Source organism: Metopolophium dirhodum, chromosome 4 (genome assembly GCF_019925205.1).
Source record: "Metopolophium dirhodum isolate CAU chromosome 4, ASM1992520v1, whole genome shotgun sequence".
In the NCBI taxonomy this organism is placed as follows: Eukaryota; Metazoa; Arthropoda; class Insecta; order Hemiptera; family Aphididae; genus Metopolophium; species Metopolophium dirhodum.
In genome coordinates this window covers 38,979,820-38,993,921 of record NC_083563.1, presented here as the reverse complement: position 1 = coordinate 38,993,921, position 14,102 = coordinate 38,979,820, and the positions used below count along the sequence as shown (strand labels likewise).

The 14,102-nt window shown below is 30.5% G+C and overlaps 1 protein-coding gene across 2 annotated transcripts; it reads left to right on the top strand.

Annotated features, from left to right (window-relative positions):
- The first annotated feature begins 1,283 nt into the window (after positions 1-1,283).
- On the top strand, positions 1,284-9,999 carry LOC132943163 (alpha-(1,6)-fucosyltransferase-like). Of its 2 annotated transcripts, XM_061012008.1 has the most exons (10): positions 1,284-1,570; positions 2,619-2,872; positions 2,956-2,977; positions 3,831-4,184; positions 4,781-4,976; positions 5,549-5,798; positions 6,364-6,540; positions 6,621-6,771; positions 9,045-9,305; positions 9,846-9,999. In XM_061012008.1, the coding sequence occupies exons 2-10, from the start codon at positions 2,634-2,636 to the stop codon at positions 9,906-9,908; spliced, it is 1,713 nt and encodes a 570-aa protein (XP_060867991.1). In that variant the 5' UTR covers positions 1,284-1,570; positions 2,619-2,633; the 3' UTR covers positions 9,909-9,999. The 2 variants fall into 2 exon arrangements, with proteins under 2 accessions (XP_060867991.1, XP_060867992.1); XM_061012009.1 differs by lacking the exons at positions 9,045-9,305; positions 9,846-9,999 and adding an exon at positions 7,437-7,789.
- The last annotated feature ends 4,103 nt before the right edge of the window (positions 10,000-14,102 follow it).

The window sequence follows — 14,102 nt, the reverse complement described above, 5'->3', positions numbered from 1 at the left end:
TACAGCAAAAATACGGCAGTATGGTCCATTTTATATATCCTCTAATCTTAAATTCAAAATTTGATAGCTACTGGTACATACATTTTCAATGTCAAGGTTAAGATAGGCAACACTTTGATGTTCTCGTTCACATAAACTACGCTACGTGCTTGGACCAGGATCATCAATAGTTTCACTGTCTGAATGGTTGGACTTACCTTGAATAGTATTTTTTTTTTATTATTACTAAAAACACTAAACATTATGAATATTGAATACCGAATAACAAATTTAATAACTGCGCTAAAAAGCTAAAACAAACATTTGCAATTTCCGAAATACGAGCCACGAGGACATCAGTAAATCGACAGTAAGTTAGCTGTTAGCACTTTTGCTGTCGACCGTCTTAGACGTCCTATCTATAATTTATTATCGAGTATCGTTCGCAATAAATTATAAATTATCTTGCAGTGATCTCAACATGACGATATGTCGATATTACCATAGAACAATATTATGATATTACGTTACCTACTATTCACAATAATAGTAATAATATACTCTAATATAAATGATGATATGTATGCAAGATAACTGTTAAGAACAAAAAATACTGATGTCTGATAGTAAAATCTTAAAAACAAAAATACCTAAATTATTGTTAAAACTTTAGATGTTTGAAATTACATAGACATGGAAGTTGGCCTACTTGGGTGGGGGGACCTTGCCTATTGACGGTCAACCAGTGAGCACACAATAATCGTTCCAAGAGCGAAACTTAGCAATGTTAAGATCTTTTAATAACTATGTATTAGGTAGCTAAAGTATAGCTATATAGTTGTTCCTAAAAACAAAGTTCCTAATTTTAACTACACAAAATGGGAAGGCAAATCTAATAATTTTTATTTCAAACAATAATCACGTTAAATACGCAATAAATGATAATTAATATTAGTAGATAAAAAATTGCAATGCTTTATATTTCACGTAAACTAGGCAGGCTGCTAAATAATCGTTCTGGTTCGATTGTTTTAATTCTTTTCTCGATAAACACTGTGGTACAATGTGTTTATGTAGAATATACAACTTTGTTTATACAACAAACATTGGTGTTGACTCGTTTGGAAAAACAAAACCTGCAGTCTAATAGTCTATACACTTGATTAATTTACTAACTACAATATTTAAACACGTTTAACATTATAAACAATAAATTATAATGTTGTGCTAATACTAAAAGATAATATTTATCGGTAGGTATTTTCTGGTACGGGATAATTTTTACACATTTCACACCACTCAAAGTCGCCTATGTAATTATATGTGGTTGTGAACGAGTAATTTAATTTTACATTTCAATCATTAAAAGAATACAAGTATAATAATTCACAGTAATATTATTACAATATATTTCCAAAGACCGTTTGCGATCATCCGGATAACGTTTTTATGGGATTAGTTGTACAATGTACATGCCTTTAGGCATCGCAAGTAATAATAAATTAGTATTTTAAACGTACGCTCATTGAAATTCTACGTGAAATCAGACACCGTACCTACATATACAGTTTTGATTAAAATAAATCTGCCGGTAAGTGGTTCGATATTGGGTTATATCTCCTCTATCTCTATTTTCGATACATTGTTTGCATATTCGTGCTGCGGTGTGTCAGTTTGATGGCTTTTTGCGGGATCTTCATATCTCGGGTTTCAACCAGGATGATAAAAATTTGAAATCATACGAATTATAGTGATATAATTACATTATCTATGAGAAAAAAAAGCCCATTTCAAAATTAAGATATAAATTAACTTTTTTCTGCCGTTAAAATTCTCCACTTTGAGTGATTATAACACATCTTAACTTAGAGTTGTGGTTATAATTATTTGAAATATTTGGCTACTACAGTGGTTAAAACTATTTATTTTTTAAATATTTCGTGTTTTATATAATTTTATGGTTTTTTTTTTTAAATATATTTTAACCGAGTATCAATACTCTTGTCAGTCAAAGCAGTCACGTTTAGTTGTTTCTAATTTCAATATCAAATTAAGATAATACATTCAAACATAAAATATCTAAAAATAGAACTATACTGATTACTGAAAATGATTTACAAGATATTTGGAAGAAAAAATAAGGGGGAAGTAGGTGACGCTCTTCTGTAATTAGGTGCCTATAATTATTTCTAACAGATGTGTTAAATTTGAATTAAATGATATAAAAACGTTATATGCGATAACAAAGTAGACTGTCGGTCAGGCTAAATATATTTATGTATAAATGCATTATATTATGACTTTTAATTTATTTATTTCCCTGTTATACAGTAGTAATATGGTATAGATTTAATTTTTGCCAAAGAATTGCATTTAAAAATTTCATTGTGTGTATAACACATAATTATATATTTTAAAAGTTTCATAATCCCAGATATAATATTTTTTAATTACAATGAAACAACAAAGGCGTAATTCTTAGTATAGTGCCTAGGTATATTAAATTCTTTTTCGAAATTATTTCGTGTAAGCGTATGGTTATAATACATTATGTATACAATACTGTCCATTTCTACAACTGTAACTTACTATGATCAAATAATAAAATGATTTTCATTTTTACCGTCTAACAATGACAGAATTCAGGAAAGGTCATGAAATCAACCATGAATATTATGAAGAAAATCAAATATTACCTTCAGTTCTGGAAGCGAATATTTATGTTCTCATTCCTCGTATTGGTCGTTTTATTTTATGTGACTTTTTATTTTAATTGCAAAAAACCTTTCGACGATGATCTCGAACGAACGCTTGTCATATCACTTCAACATCTCGACGAGGAGTACAAAACTAACATCGAACTGACTGAAATAAGGAACGATCTAATTCAAAAGTACGTCATGCTGAAGTTGTGCATTATATATAATGGAACATTATAATAAAATAATCGTTTACGTTTATATTTTATGTTTTTAGACTGAGAATCGACGAAAAAAAAGTACACATGTCATCCCATTACAGTATTTTTCATCTTATATTTTAATTATACCAAAACGCACCAAATATAATTATGTACAGACGTTTGCATTGCTTAATTTTCTAAAATAGTATATTGTGTGGCAATGGCGGGAAGTGAGCTATTTCAGTCGCAGATGATGTGTGTGGCACGATTCGAAGAATGAAATCGCATTGACGCACGAGCCACACCACCAACAACTAGACTATTATGCGAAAACATGAAAGACGCTTTAATAGACATTTAAATTTTATTTATTTTAAGCGTCATGCTTGCAGCTTATAATCTTACATATAAAATTGTCGTGTCACAGTGTTAGTGATTGAACTCCTCCGATAAAGCTCGGCCGAATTTGATCAAATTTTCTGTGTGTATTTGGTAGGTCTGAGAATACGTTTTAGGCTAATTTTAAAAGCGAATCCATCCTCCTCCGGAAGGTGCTCAAACAGAAATTTTTATTTTTTAATGGTTGCTATGGATACAGACAAATAGAAAATATTCAAATTAATAAAAATAATAATAAATAAATATTATTCTCAAATCTTATCTGATTTCCATTTTACCACCCGGCACATTTGGGAAGTGCTGGCTCATCTATACAATATGTTCGCAGTAACATAATATAGAAAATAGTAGGTTAATTAAACGTTCAAAACCTTCCGTTTATTTACAAACGTCAACATTAACGCCACATTGAAAATTAAAATCGTAGCGTAAAAAAACATTTAGAAACTAAATGTTGGTTTGTCTTAAAATAAAATATTTTAAAATAGAATCGGAGAGTCGGACGTTGTAAAATAATAATATATGTCATTATGAATTACTCATCTTCCAGATGAAGAACACTAATAAAATGGTATACACCCCGTCTGAAGAGTACGAGTTGTTGCGTCGCCGTATTTATTCAAACACGAAAGAAGTTTGGTATTACGTCAGTTCTACATTACGATCGTTGGCCAACGAATTCGATGATTTGAAACCGAAAGTTTCTGATTTGAAAATAATTGCCGACGAACACTATAGATCGTTATTGAGAGATGTCACCAAGCTGGCCGATGTCGACGGTTATTCACAGTGGAGGTTGAAAGAGTTTGGCTCTTTGAGTAGACTGGTCGAAAAGAGACTTCAACATACGCAGAATCCACCCGACTGTTCCAAAGCTAAAAAGCTCTTGTGCCATTTTATCTACGTAAGTTAATCCAATCCAACTATTATGTATAAGTGTGAATTATTAAACACATTATTCATAGAATAATCAAATATAAATCCTAAAATAAAGAACATCTTTATTAGTTTAATTTTAAAAGCTCTTTTCATGTATCTTTATATTTAATACTATTTTGTTTTTTGTTATTAATTAACCCACGGCAACTTAAGCCAATGGGTGATTTTTAACTTTGAGGGAGAGTACTGTAGGTTTAAACACGTGTGTTTGTTATTATGGCAGATTTTTTAGTGGGCACCTGTAGGTATCTGGCATTGCCGGTTAGGGGGTGGTGGCATTTCTCTCCAGACACCGTGACTTGCCTGAAGAAAAATGCCGTCCATGGCCGAGGTTTTGAACCAGCGTCGGTGAGTGGCGCAACCGACGCCTTAGTCCGCTCGGCCAATCCGTCGTCCTTTAATACTATTACAACACAATGTTTTTGGTGTGTACAAATTGTAAATATTCACATGCAAATTACATATTTTATTGATTATAATTTATAAATATATTTTTAATGAGCGGCAATAAAATATTATTTTCATATGAAGAGAATTATATTTTCGATTATATAATTTCAGAGAAATTGGTGTGGATATGGATGTCGTGTACACCATTTCGTCAAGTGCTTGATTGTCGCCTACGCCACCAAGAGGACAATGATTATAGACAATCCTATAAATTGGCAGTTTACTAGTGGTGGTTTTGAAAAGTTATTTTTACCCCTTAGCGACACGTGTACGTCGAAGGATGGTGAAACATTTTCACATTGGCCAGGTAGATGAAACATTGATAATTCACAAATCAAACACACAAATATTTCCCACGTACCTACATTTACAACTATAAAAGTATTTAAAAAATTATTCAATTTCCATTATTTGGGTGTTTTTATTATTTATAAACAATTTTCAACCCTCCTACCACCGCAACAAAAAGTTTTTAGTACTATGTGATTAAATAAAACTAAAATTAAAATATGTTTGTGTTTTACCGACTGAAGTAACAAATAATAGGTAATATTATACTAATATATATCATCAATATTATTATTTAAATGCTAGATAATAAAATAAATTCAATAGATATACATTTCTTGATTTGACCCTATCTCAAAAAATTTCACATTTGAGCAAACTGACACGTACTATGCAATAATTGAATTAATTTAAACATTGGAAAGTGGGTCTTTATGCGAGTGGCTATGAACATGTGTCCCGCCCACCCCACTACAATATTAGTACTTAAGTGTAGAGAATATTATTTTATATTTGTATAGGTATACCTCAATAATTTAAATGCAATGAACTTTTTCATTGAATTTATTGATTAACTACATAATATTATAGGCAACGAAACTACTCAAGTCATACAGTATAATCTGCCAACACCCAATAAAGATGCTAAACATCTCAATCCTCCTTACATGCCGATCGTGTTGCCCGAAGATTTAGCTGGACGAATTAACGTCTTGCATGGCGATCCTGCTGTATGGTGGATAGGCCAGTTCTTCAAATACATCTTCCGGCCGCAACCATCCACTACTATTGCGTTTAACGATTTTGCCAAGCGTGTTCATTTCCAAAAGCCAATTGTCGGGTAAACATTTCGTCGTATCGTTACATTGCTACATCACGCATGGCATATAAAAATATTCAACGAATTAATTAAACTAATATTTACCGTATTTTCCACAGTTATTAATTTTATTCAATTAACATTTCTTTTTATTAGTTTAAATATATACATAAAACTATGTAATATAATAAACAAGCTTATTTGGCTATGTATTAATAAAAATTCAATATTATGTAATTATATCAGCTTATGTACTTAAGGTACTTCAATTGTAAGTTGTCAGAAAAATAACATTACGATAACAAAAAAAAAAGAAAATTTTTTTTTAAATGTTTCGTAGAACTTTCATATGATTTTCAAAAATTAAAATATTTTTTTTTGTGTTGAGTCAAGGAAATAGTAATAAAGTATATAAATGGTCAAAATATATGTGATAAAATAGGATAAAATTGAAAATGTGTCTTTAAAAATACCATATAGGCGTAAATTAAACAGCGATTACTGTAACCATGTCTAGGTACGCGAAACCGTGATATTGGTAACTGGTGTTATACGGATATGTGTAAAATTTAGTGTTTTTGTGCAGATTGCATATCAGACGAACAGACAAACTCATCAAAGAAGCTTCGTTGCACAAACTCGAAGAGTATATGTACCACGTTGAAGAATATTACAAGCTCAAAGAATTGGACGGCGTAAACAACACGAAACGGATTTATTTGGCCACGGACGAGTCAACATTGTTTGATGAAGCTAGACTCAAGTGTGTTTGAAATTTTCAAACATGTTATTATAATTACATTTATTTGTAGATAGTGTAAATAATACATCATGTTTTGTTAGATATCCAGAATACGATATTATCGGCGATCCAGAGATATCCAAAACTGGGTCGGTTCAGAAGCGCGAACTGGACCGTTCGATTATGAATATCAACATAGAGATATATTTTCTAGCTCACTGTGACTACGTAGTTTGTACTTTTTCGTCAAATGTATGTAAAAGTTGTTCCCTCGAAATCATTATGCTTTATCATTAATAATTTATACTAATATATAAAGACGTAGAGTTTGTAACTGTGAGTTACGAATTGAAAAATTATTTTTTTGTTGGATATTCCATTCATCGAGGAAGGCTATAGGCTATATACCATCACGTTACGACCAATTAATAGAATTGCTCAAACATGGATTTTGAGATTTACGATGGAAATATTTGTTTATAAATGGTTGATTTTGGTTGTAGGAGAAATAATTAATAGAAATAGTATTTATATATTATTGGTTGATATTGGTGAATCGGGTAGATCAGGAACAAGCATGCAACAAATTGAATTTTCGCACATTGCCTACCAGGGTAGTTGAATTGCACTTACTGCAGTGATTTACACCAAAAAGGAGTTGAACAATCACAATTTTTTTAAAAGTTGTAATTTTTACGGGCTACGAAGTACGCAGGACCAGCTATATTATAATTATATGAATGTATGTGTGGCAGATCTCTGGGAAGAAGATAGACTAATTTAAAAAGGGTTAAATCTGTTTTTTTTATTCGTCGGATTTTAGTACGGTTAGTTTAGGTTAGGTTATGTATTAATTGATTATACTAATCCACCGTATTATATCAAAATAAACTTGGTATAACTTTTATACTTTACAGTTCAATCATAGACATACGTACAAACAGCAATGGGTCCGCGATCTACCGCAGGTAGATTGCCTACCTGATAATATACTGCTGCGAATCAAAATTTTTAGGAGCTAGGTAAATTGGGTCCGCGATAATTTGGATTCGTTTTGAAAGCGGTAAGTTGAGTCCCGGGTATAAAAAGGTAATAGGTAAGTTGGGTCCCGGCTATAAATCATTGGCGCAATTAGGTCTAAAATATTAAAACTTAAAACTTAAATATTTCATTCTTAATTTGCAGCCACCACGGTGCGTAGAACAAATAGTTGTGAATCCTATCATGCTGTACTAAACCGAAGATTTTATAGTCCCCATCCTAATATTTTCAATTTTGTGGATGAACTATTATAAATACAGCCTGAGACACATATTAAACTATGAAGTACAATACAAAAAAAGAAAATCACGCTCGGTAAAGAAAAATACTTAAGAGAACAAATTATGAAATATACTAATAATATAATAACTCGATTAGAATTTGTTAAATGTTTATCATTTAAGTTTTTACCCAAAGCATAATATTTTTAAAATTTTTTTTTGTAAAATTTGACGTACTATATCATTTAGCATATTAACATTTTTTCCCGGTACACAATTATTTAATTATCTATACTTTACATTGTAAAATTTTACGTACTATAATATTATTTAGCGTATTGACATTTTTTTCCTGGTACACAATTTTTTAATCATTTATACCATATATTATTTATTTAGAACATAATATTACAAAAACCACATATATTTTAATTTATGTATTTTTTTCCGAGACTCAACTTACCTACTACCTTTTTTTTCCGGGACCCAATTTACCAAGATAAGGTCATATGGGACCCAAGGTTTATTCCAGGTTTATTCCAGGCAAAAGAAAAGTTAAGATAAATTTTGAATACCATACACTGAATATAAAATAACGAATTAAAAAAAGTATGAGTCTTATAGAGTTGGTACATTTAATGGGCAACGAAGTGCACAAGATCAGCTAGTCAATTATAAAAGTGAAAATTTTTTATAAAAAAAGAATATAGTCATGGTTTTGTGTCCAAATAAACCGATACCATTCTAGTACCCAAAAGAATGACAGTACTTATTGAGTAATGATTACTAACCAATCAACAGGATCAAAATATGTAACATTACGTCATTATATTTAAAAAATGTAAAACAAATATCATTGCAATAGTCATGAATACAATAATTGTATTTCATGCATATTGTATGAATGTGTGTTCTCGAGCCGGATTCTAAATAACCTCCTATGCTCTTCAAAATTATCGTTTTTTTTTTTAGAACAATCCACAGTTGTCTCCCTTTTAAATGTATGTCAAATTTGATTTTTAGATTTCATTATTCATGGTCAGTTATAATTAAGTATAAAAGAAGATATTAACTCGAGTATAATCGAGAATTTTGCATCAAAATTAACCGTCATCAAGTACCCAGATAATAACAATACTTATTGAGTACTAATTTAATAACACGAATACGCCTTGTAACTTTACGTGATCGTCTTTAAAATAATTGTTTGAATATATTTATTATTTAAGTAATTTTTTTTAATAAATTATGTTTTTGTTGCAGGTGTGCCGGTTAGCATACGAAATTATGAACGGTCTTGAACCGGATGCATCAGCTAAGTTCACTTCTTTAGACCGCATATATCATTTTGTTGGTCAAGTGCACAGACTGAATGTAGCATTAATATCTCATAAATCAGAAGGACCTGAAGAGATGGATCTAGAAGTAGGTGACGTGATCGAAGTATCCGGAAATCATTGGGACGGTTATTCAAATGGGACAAATTTGAGAACAAATAAAACACTTTCGTATCCTACGTTTAAGGTAAAATGTTATATGAAAACAAATATTTATACTTACGTAAATACCTGTGTCCAATAATGTGGGTGTACCTAAGCCCCTACAACTCAAAACCGTAAGAACTGTTCAAACCATTTAAACATTACAATCTTAAGTTAATATATCCTTAAAATAATTTTGCTTAAGCATTATAAAAAACTATCCAACGACAATTATCGGCCAAAAAACAATTATTAATTTATGGAACATCCTACTTAAATCTATAAGTATTATTTATTTTTATATAATTTAAATTGATAGAGACTTATAACGTTTTTCAGTTATAATTTCATTATATTATATTTAGACATTAAAATGTCAAACATTTTTTTTTAATGTTACCTAAGAACCTCATATGAAAAATATTTATACCAGCTTGAAGTATGTTTTCCCACGTGGTCAGATGGAGGACAACTTCACGGATGTATAATGATATTTTATTTAAATATAATAACGCATTTACGCATAATTAATAAAACTAATAAGTTATAATTTATGCTTAGTTACATTTTTATTTTATTTTAGGTAACAACAAAAATTGAAGTTCTTCCTTTTGCCAGTTATCCAAATATCACATTAAATACATAGACATAGAAAGAAGAAAATGTATAAATCTGTATTTGTACTATAACTGAAATGTGATGAATGTAAAGTTTAAAAAAAAAACAAAATTATATGATTTTTAAAAAAATAAAAATTGTAGTTAATAATGGTTCCTTTTTTCAATATGTAGTGAATCGTAAATGTAAACTGAGTGTATAATAACTGTAAAACTATAAACACTTGCTTTCTTTTTTGTTCGAATTTCATTTGGCAGAGAATATTGAATCATACAAAAATGTATAAGTGTAATATTACTCTACTTACTAATATGAAATACCCTTATTAAAACTTCAACCTTTATCTGCATGATAAACCAACAACCAAAGGACGTATGTTCCAATATGCTGACGACATCGCTATCGTACACCAAAGCAGGGAATTAAGAGACGGGAGCAACACATTAAACGACGATTTTGCTACACTAGGCGATTATTTCTATACATGGCGACTAAAACCCAACCCCACGAAAACGGAGGTGTGTGCATTCCATTTAAATAATAAACAAGCTTATGAAGAACTAGAGGTGGTTTTCAATGGTGTACAAGTCCAACACAGTTTCAAACCCAAGTACCTAGGAATTACTCTCGACCGCTCACTTACCTTTAAAGAACACATTGAGAAAAAAACGAAGAAGCTACATTCGCGCATCAACATAATACAAAAACTTGCCGGCACGGGCTGGGAAGCAGATGGCAGGACTCTAAGAACAGCTACGTTGGCCCTAGTTTACAGTACCGCAGAATACGGTGCTCAAGTCTGGTGTAACAGTACACATACGAAAAAAATAGACACACAACTCAACAGCGCAATGAGAATAGTTAGTGGAACAGTAAAAAGCACACCGACACAATGGTTACCAGTCTTAACTAATATTCTGCCACCAACATTACGCAGGAAGGACGCACTGCTTAGAACAACAACCAAAGCTGATAAGACAAAAAAGTCCCTGTTATACCAAATGCTGATAAATACTCCTAACCTCAGGCTAAAATCAAGAAACCCCCGTGGAGCACAGCTAAGGAGTTAGCACTATCAAACTTTGAGGGTACAAAAGAATGGTGCGAAAACTGGACATCAACTGATGTAAAAAATAGTGGTCTAGTGTCAGACCCTAATAAAGGTGTAGAAGGCATGGTTTTCCACGAGATGTATGGTCCGTACTTAACAGAATTCGAACTGGTCACGGCCGGTGCGGCTCCATGATGTCCAAATGGGGTCTTAAGGACAGCCCTACATGTGATTGCGGTCACGATAAACAAACAATACACCATATTGTGGAAGATTGCCCGAAAAGGAGGTTCAACCGGGGCATTGAGGGAATTCATGCGGCAAATAATGAAGCATTAGAATGGATTCGAGAACTAGACATTGCCTTATGACTATGGATTTTATCTGTAAACAATGACCATGTGCCCCTACTATCATTACTTATTTATTTAACTATTTACATTTTTATATTTGTATTTTTAACTGTAGTTATTTTATTTTTATTTTATACTCATGTTTTGATTTATATTCGATATATATTGTGGCCTTAACTGTGTTGATTTGTTTACCAGCCAAACGAAATAAATAAATAAATAAATTAAATTAAAACTTCATTGTTCTATGATGTGGCAGGTAAACTGGACATTCGTTTGCACGAAACTCCATAAAATCAAAAAAAATGTATTCACATGGCCACATCCCTCTGATCCAAGGGCGTCTGCAGGGGGGGGGGGCAAGTAGGGTCAGTTGCCCTCCTCCCTCTTGGTTTTTTTTGAGTTAATTATCATAATTATTATTGATTATTTTAATGTTCTAAAAAAACTTAAATATGCCTAACAATTCTAAATAGTGCACTAAATTATGTTTATTTTAGATTCTGAGTGGAACGATAAATGTATTGATTTTACAATCATGTGTATTTTTTTTTTGTATCTGTCATCACTTTTTAGGACAGTAAAAATGCTTAGATTTCTTTCAACAATATCTTTTCTGATAGAAATATGAATCTAGTTGGTACTTGGAGGGTGTCAAAAGTAAAAATATCCCAGTAGTTTCAATAGCACCTTGAAAAACAAAAGGAAGATTAAAGAAAAACTGGAATTTTGCTAACCAAAATTGATTTTGGTTTAGGGTGCAACTCTAAAACAAATGACCGTAGGTACATGCAATTTTGACTGAATGTTTATATTAGCATTTTCTATACACCATACAATTTTTAAAATAATTTGACTCTTTTGAGCTTTTTTCGGACATTGTCAGTTTTAAATTTTTTTGGTTTTTTTTTTCTATAAATATCAATAAAATTTTATTTGTTGGTTAAAAAAACATGATAATTGAATGCAAGGCTCCTGATATATTGTTACAACAATAGTTGAAAAATATTAAAAATACATATGCATAATTTTTTTTTATAAAGATTTAAATATCGAATTTTGACAAATTATATGAAATTTGATATTTAATAATTATTTTGTAGTTAAAATGTATAAAATGTTCAAATTTTATATCTCAGGTTTAAAAATTTAAAACAATGTCTCTCGTAAATAGGTTATATTATATAATTTACTTTATTCACAATAATATCAGCAAATATACTTGGTAATATCATAGGCTGACTGACCGTTTTCGCTCAGAATCTTTTTTTTCTTTTACAATGATATTATATCATTGAATTCAAATTTAACACCAACGATTATAGTGACCCACTTGTAACCTACTGTACAGCAGAGCAACATCCACTTACCCACCTTTTTTTTAATTTAATTATCATATGTACCTACCTCTCTTCATCAATCGTTATTGCAAAAAGTCCAGTAGTTATTATTTTATTAATAATAGTCAATCTTATATTATCTGCACTAATTTTCAGAATACTTTCTTGTATTTTCCAACTAGTAAAGTTAATTTTTTTATCATGATCAAGTCCAATACACATTTAGAGAAAACATTGCAAAGTTCCAAAAAATTACCTTTAAAATATTGAAATAAAGTTTTATAACTTATGTTATTTATTGTTTATAGTCTATATTTTGTAGTATAAATTTAGTACCTTGTTACATGAAACAGAATCTTTACGGTGAGTCGGTGACCACGAAATATAACGCCTTGTTTTTTCTTCCATCTTTGATGTTGTTAAATGAAATTGGGAAATTTTGTTCTTACTTGATTTATCAGCAAATTGAGTTATATTGAAAATGTATAAGTATAATGATCAATTTAAATATCTAAGTCATTATTAATATTATTATAAGAGAATAATATAAACTTGCATTTTGCCAATTACTAAGTCGAATCTTAATCCATGCTGGTTCAACATAACCAGTATCAAATATGCGGCAAAAATTACAATAATCAGCATCTAATGTAGTGTTATATTCTAACCATGGACATTCGACAAACCATTGTTTATTAAAAAATAAAAGATCTATATTGCTTCCCAAACTTTGTTGTTGGATATGCCTAAAAGCATTTAAGCATATGCAAAGCAATTGATTATAAAAGTGTTATTAATTGCAAATAAAAATAAGTTTATTTAAATTGTATATTTCATAAACAGACAAAATAGTAGGTACCTATAACATTTTTCGAAGCACTTAAAAATAATAATAATATATTAATATATAATAAAACTAAGACAGTTCTTACAGCAAGAATAGGGCAGTATGGTCAATTTTATATATCCCCTAATCTTAAATTCAAAATTTGATAGCTACTGGTACATACATTTTCAATGTCAAGGTTAAGATAGGCAACACTTTGATGTTCTCGTTCACATAAACTACGCTACGTGCTTGGACCAGGATCATCAATAGTTTCACTGTCTGAAAGGTTGAACTTACCTTGAATAGTATTATTTTTTTTTATTATTACTAAAAACACTAAACATTATGAATATTGAATACCGAATAACAAATTTATTAACTGCGCTAAAAAGCTAAAACAAACATTTGCAATTTCCGAATCACGAGGCACTAGGACATCAGTAAGTTGACAGTTAGCTGTTAGCACTTATGCTGTCGACCGTCTTTGACGTCCTATCGATAATTTATTTATAATAATTATTTTGCAGTGATCTCAACATGACGATATGTCGAAATTACCAAAGAACAATATTATGATATTACGTTACCTACTATTCACAATAATAGTAATAATATACTCTAGTATAAATTATGATATGTATGCAAGATA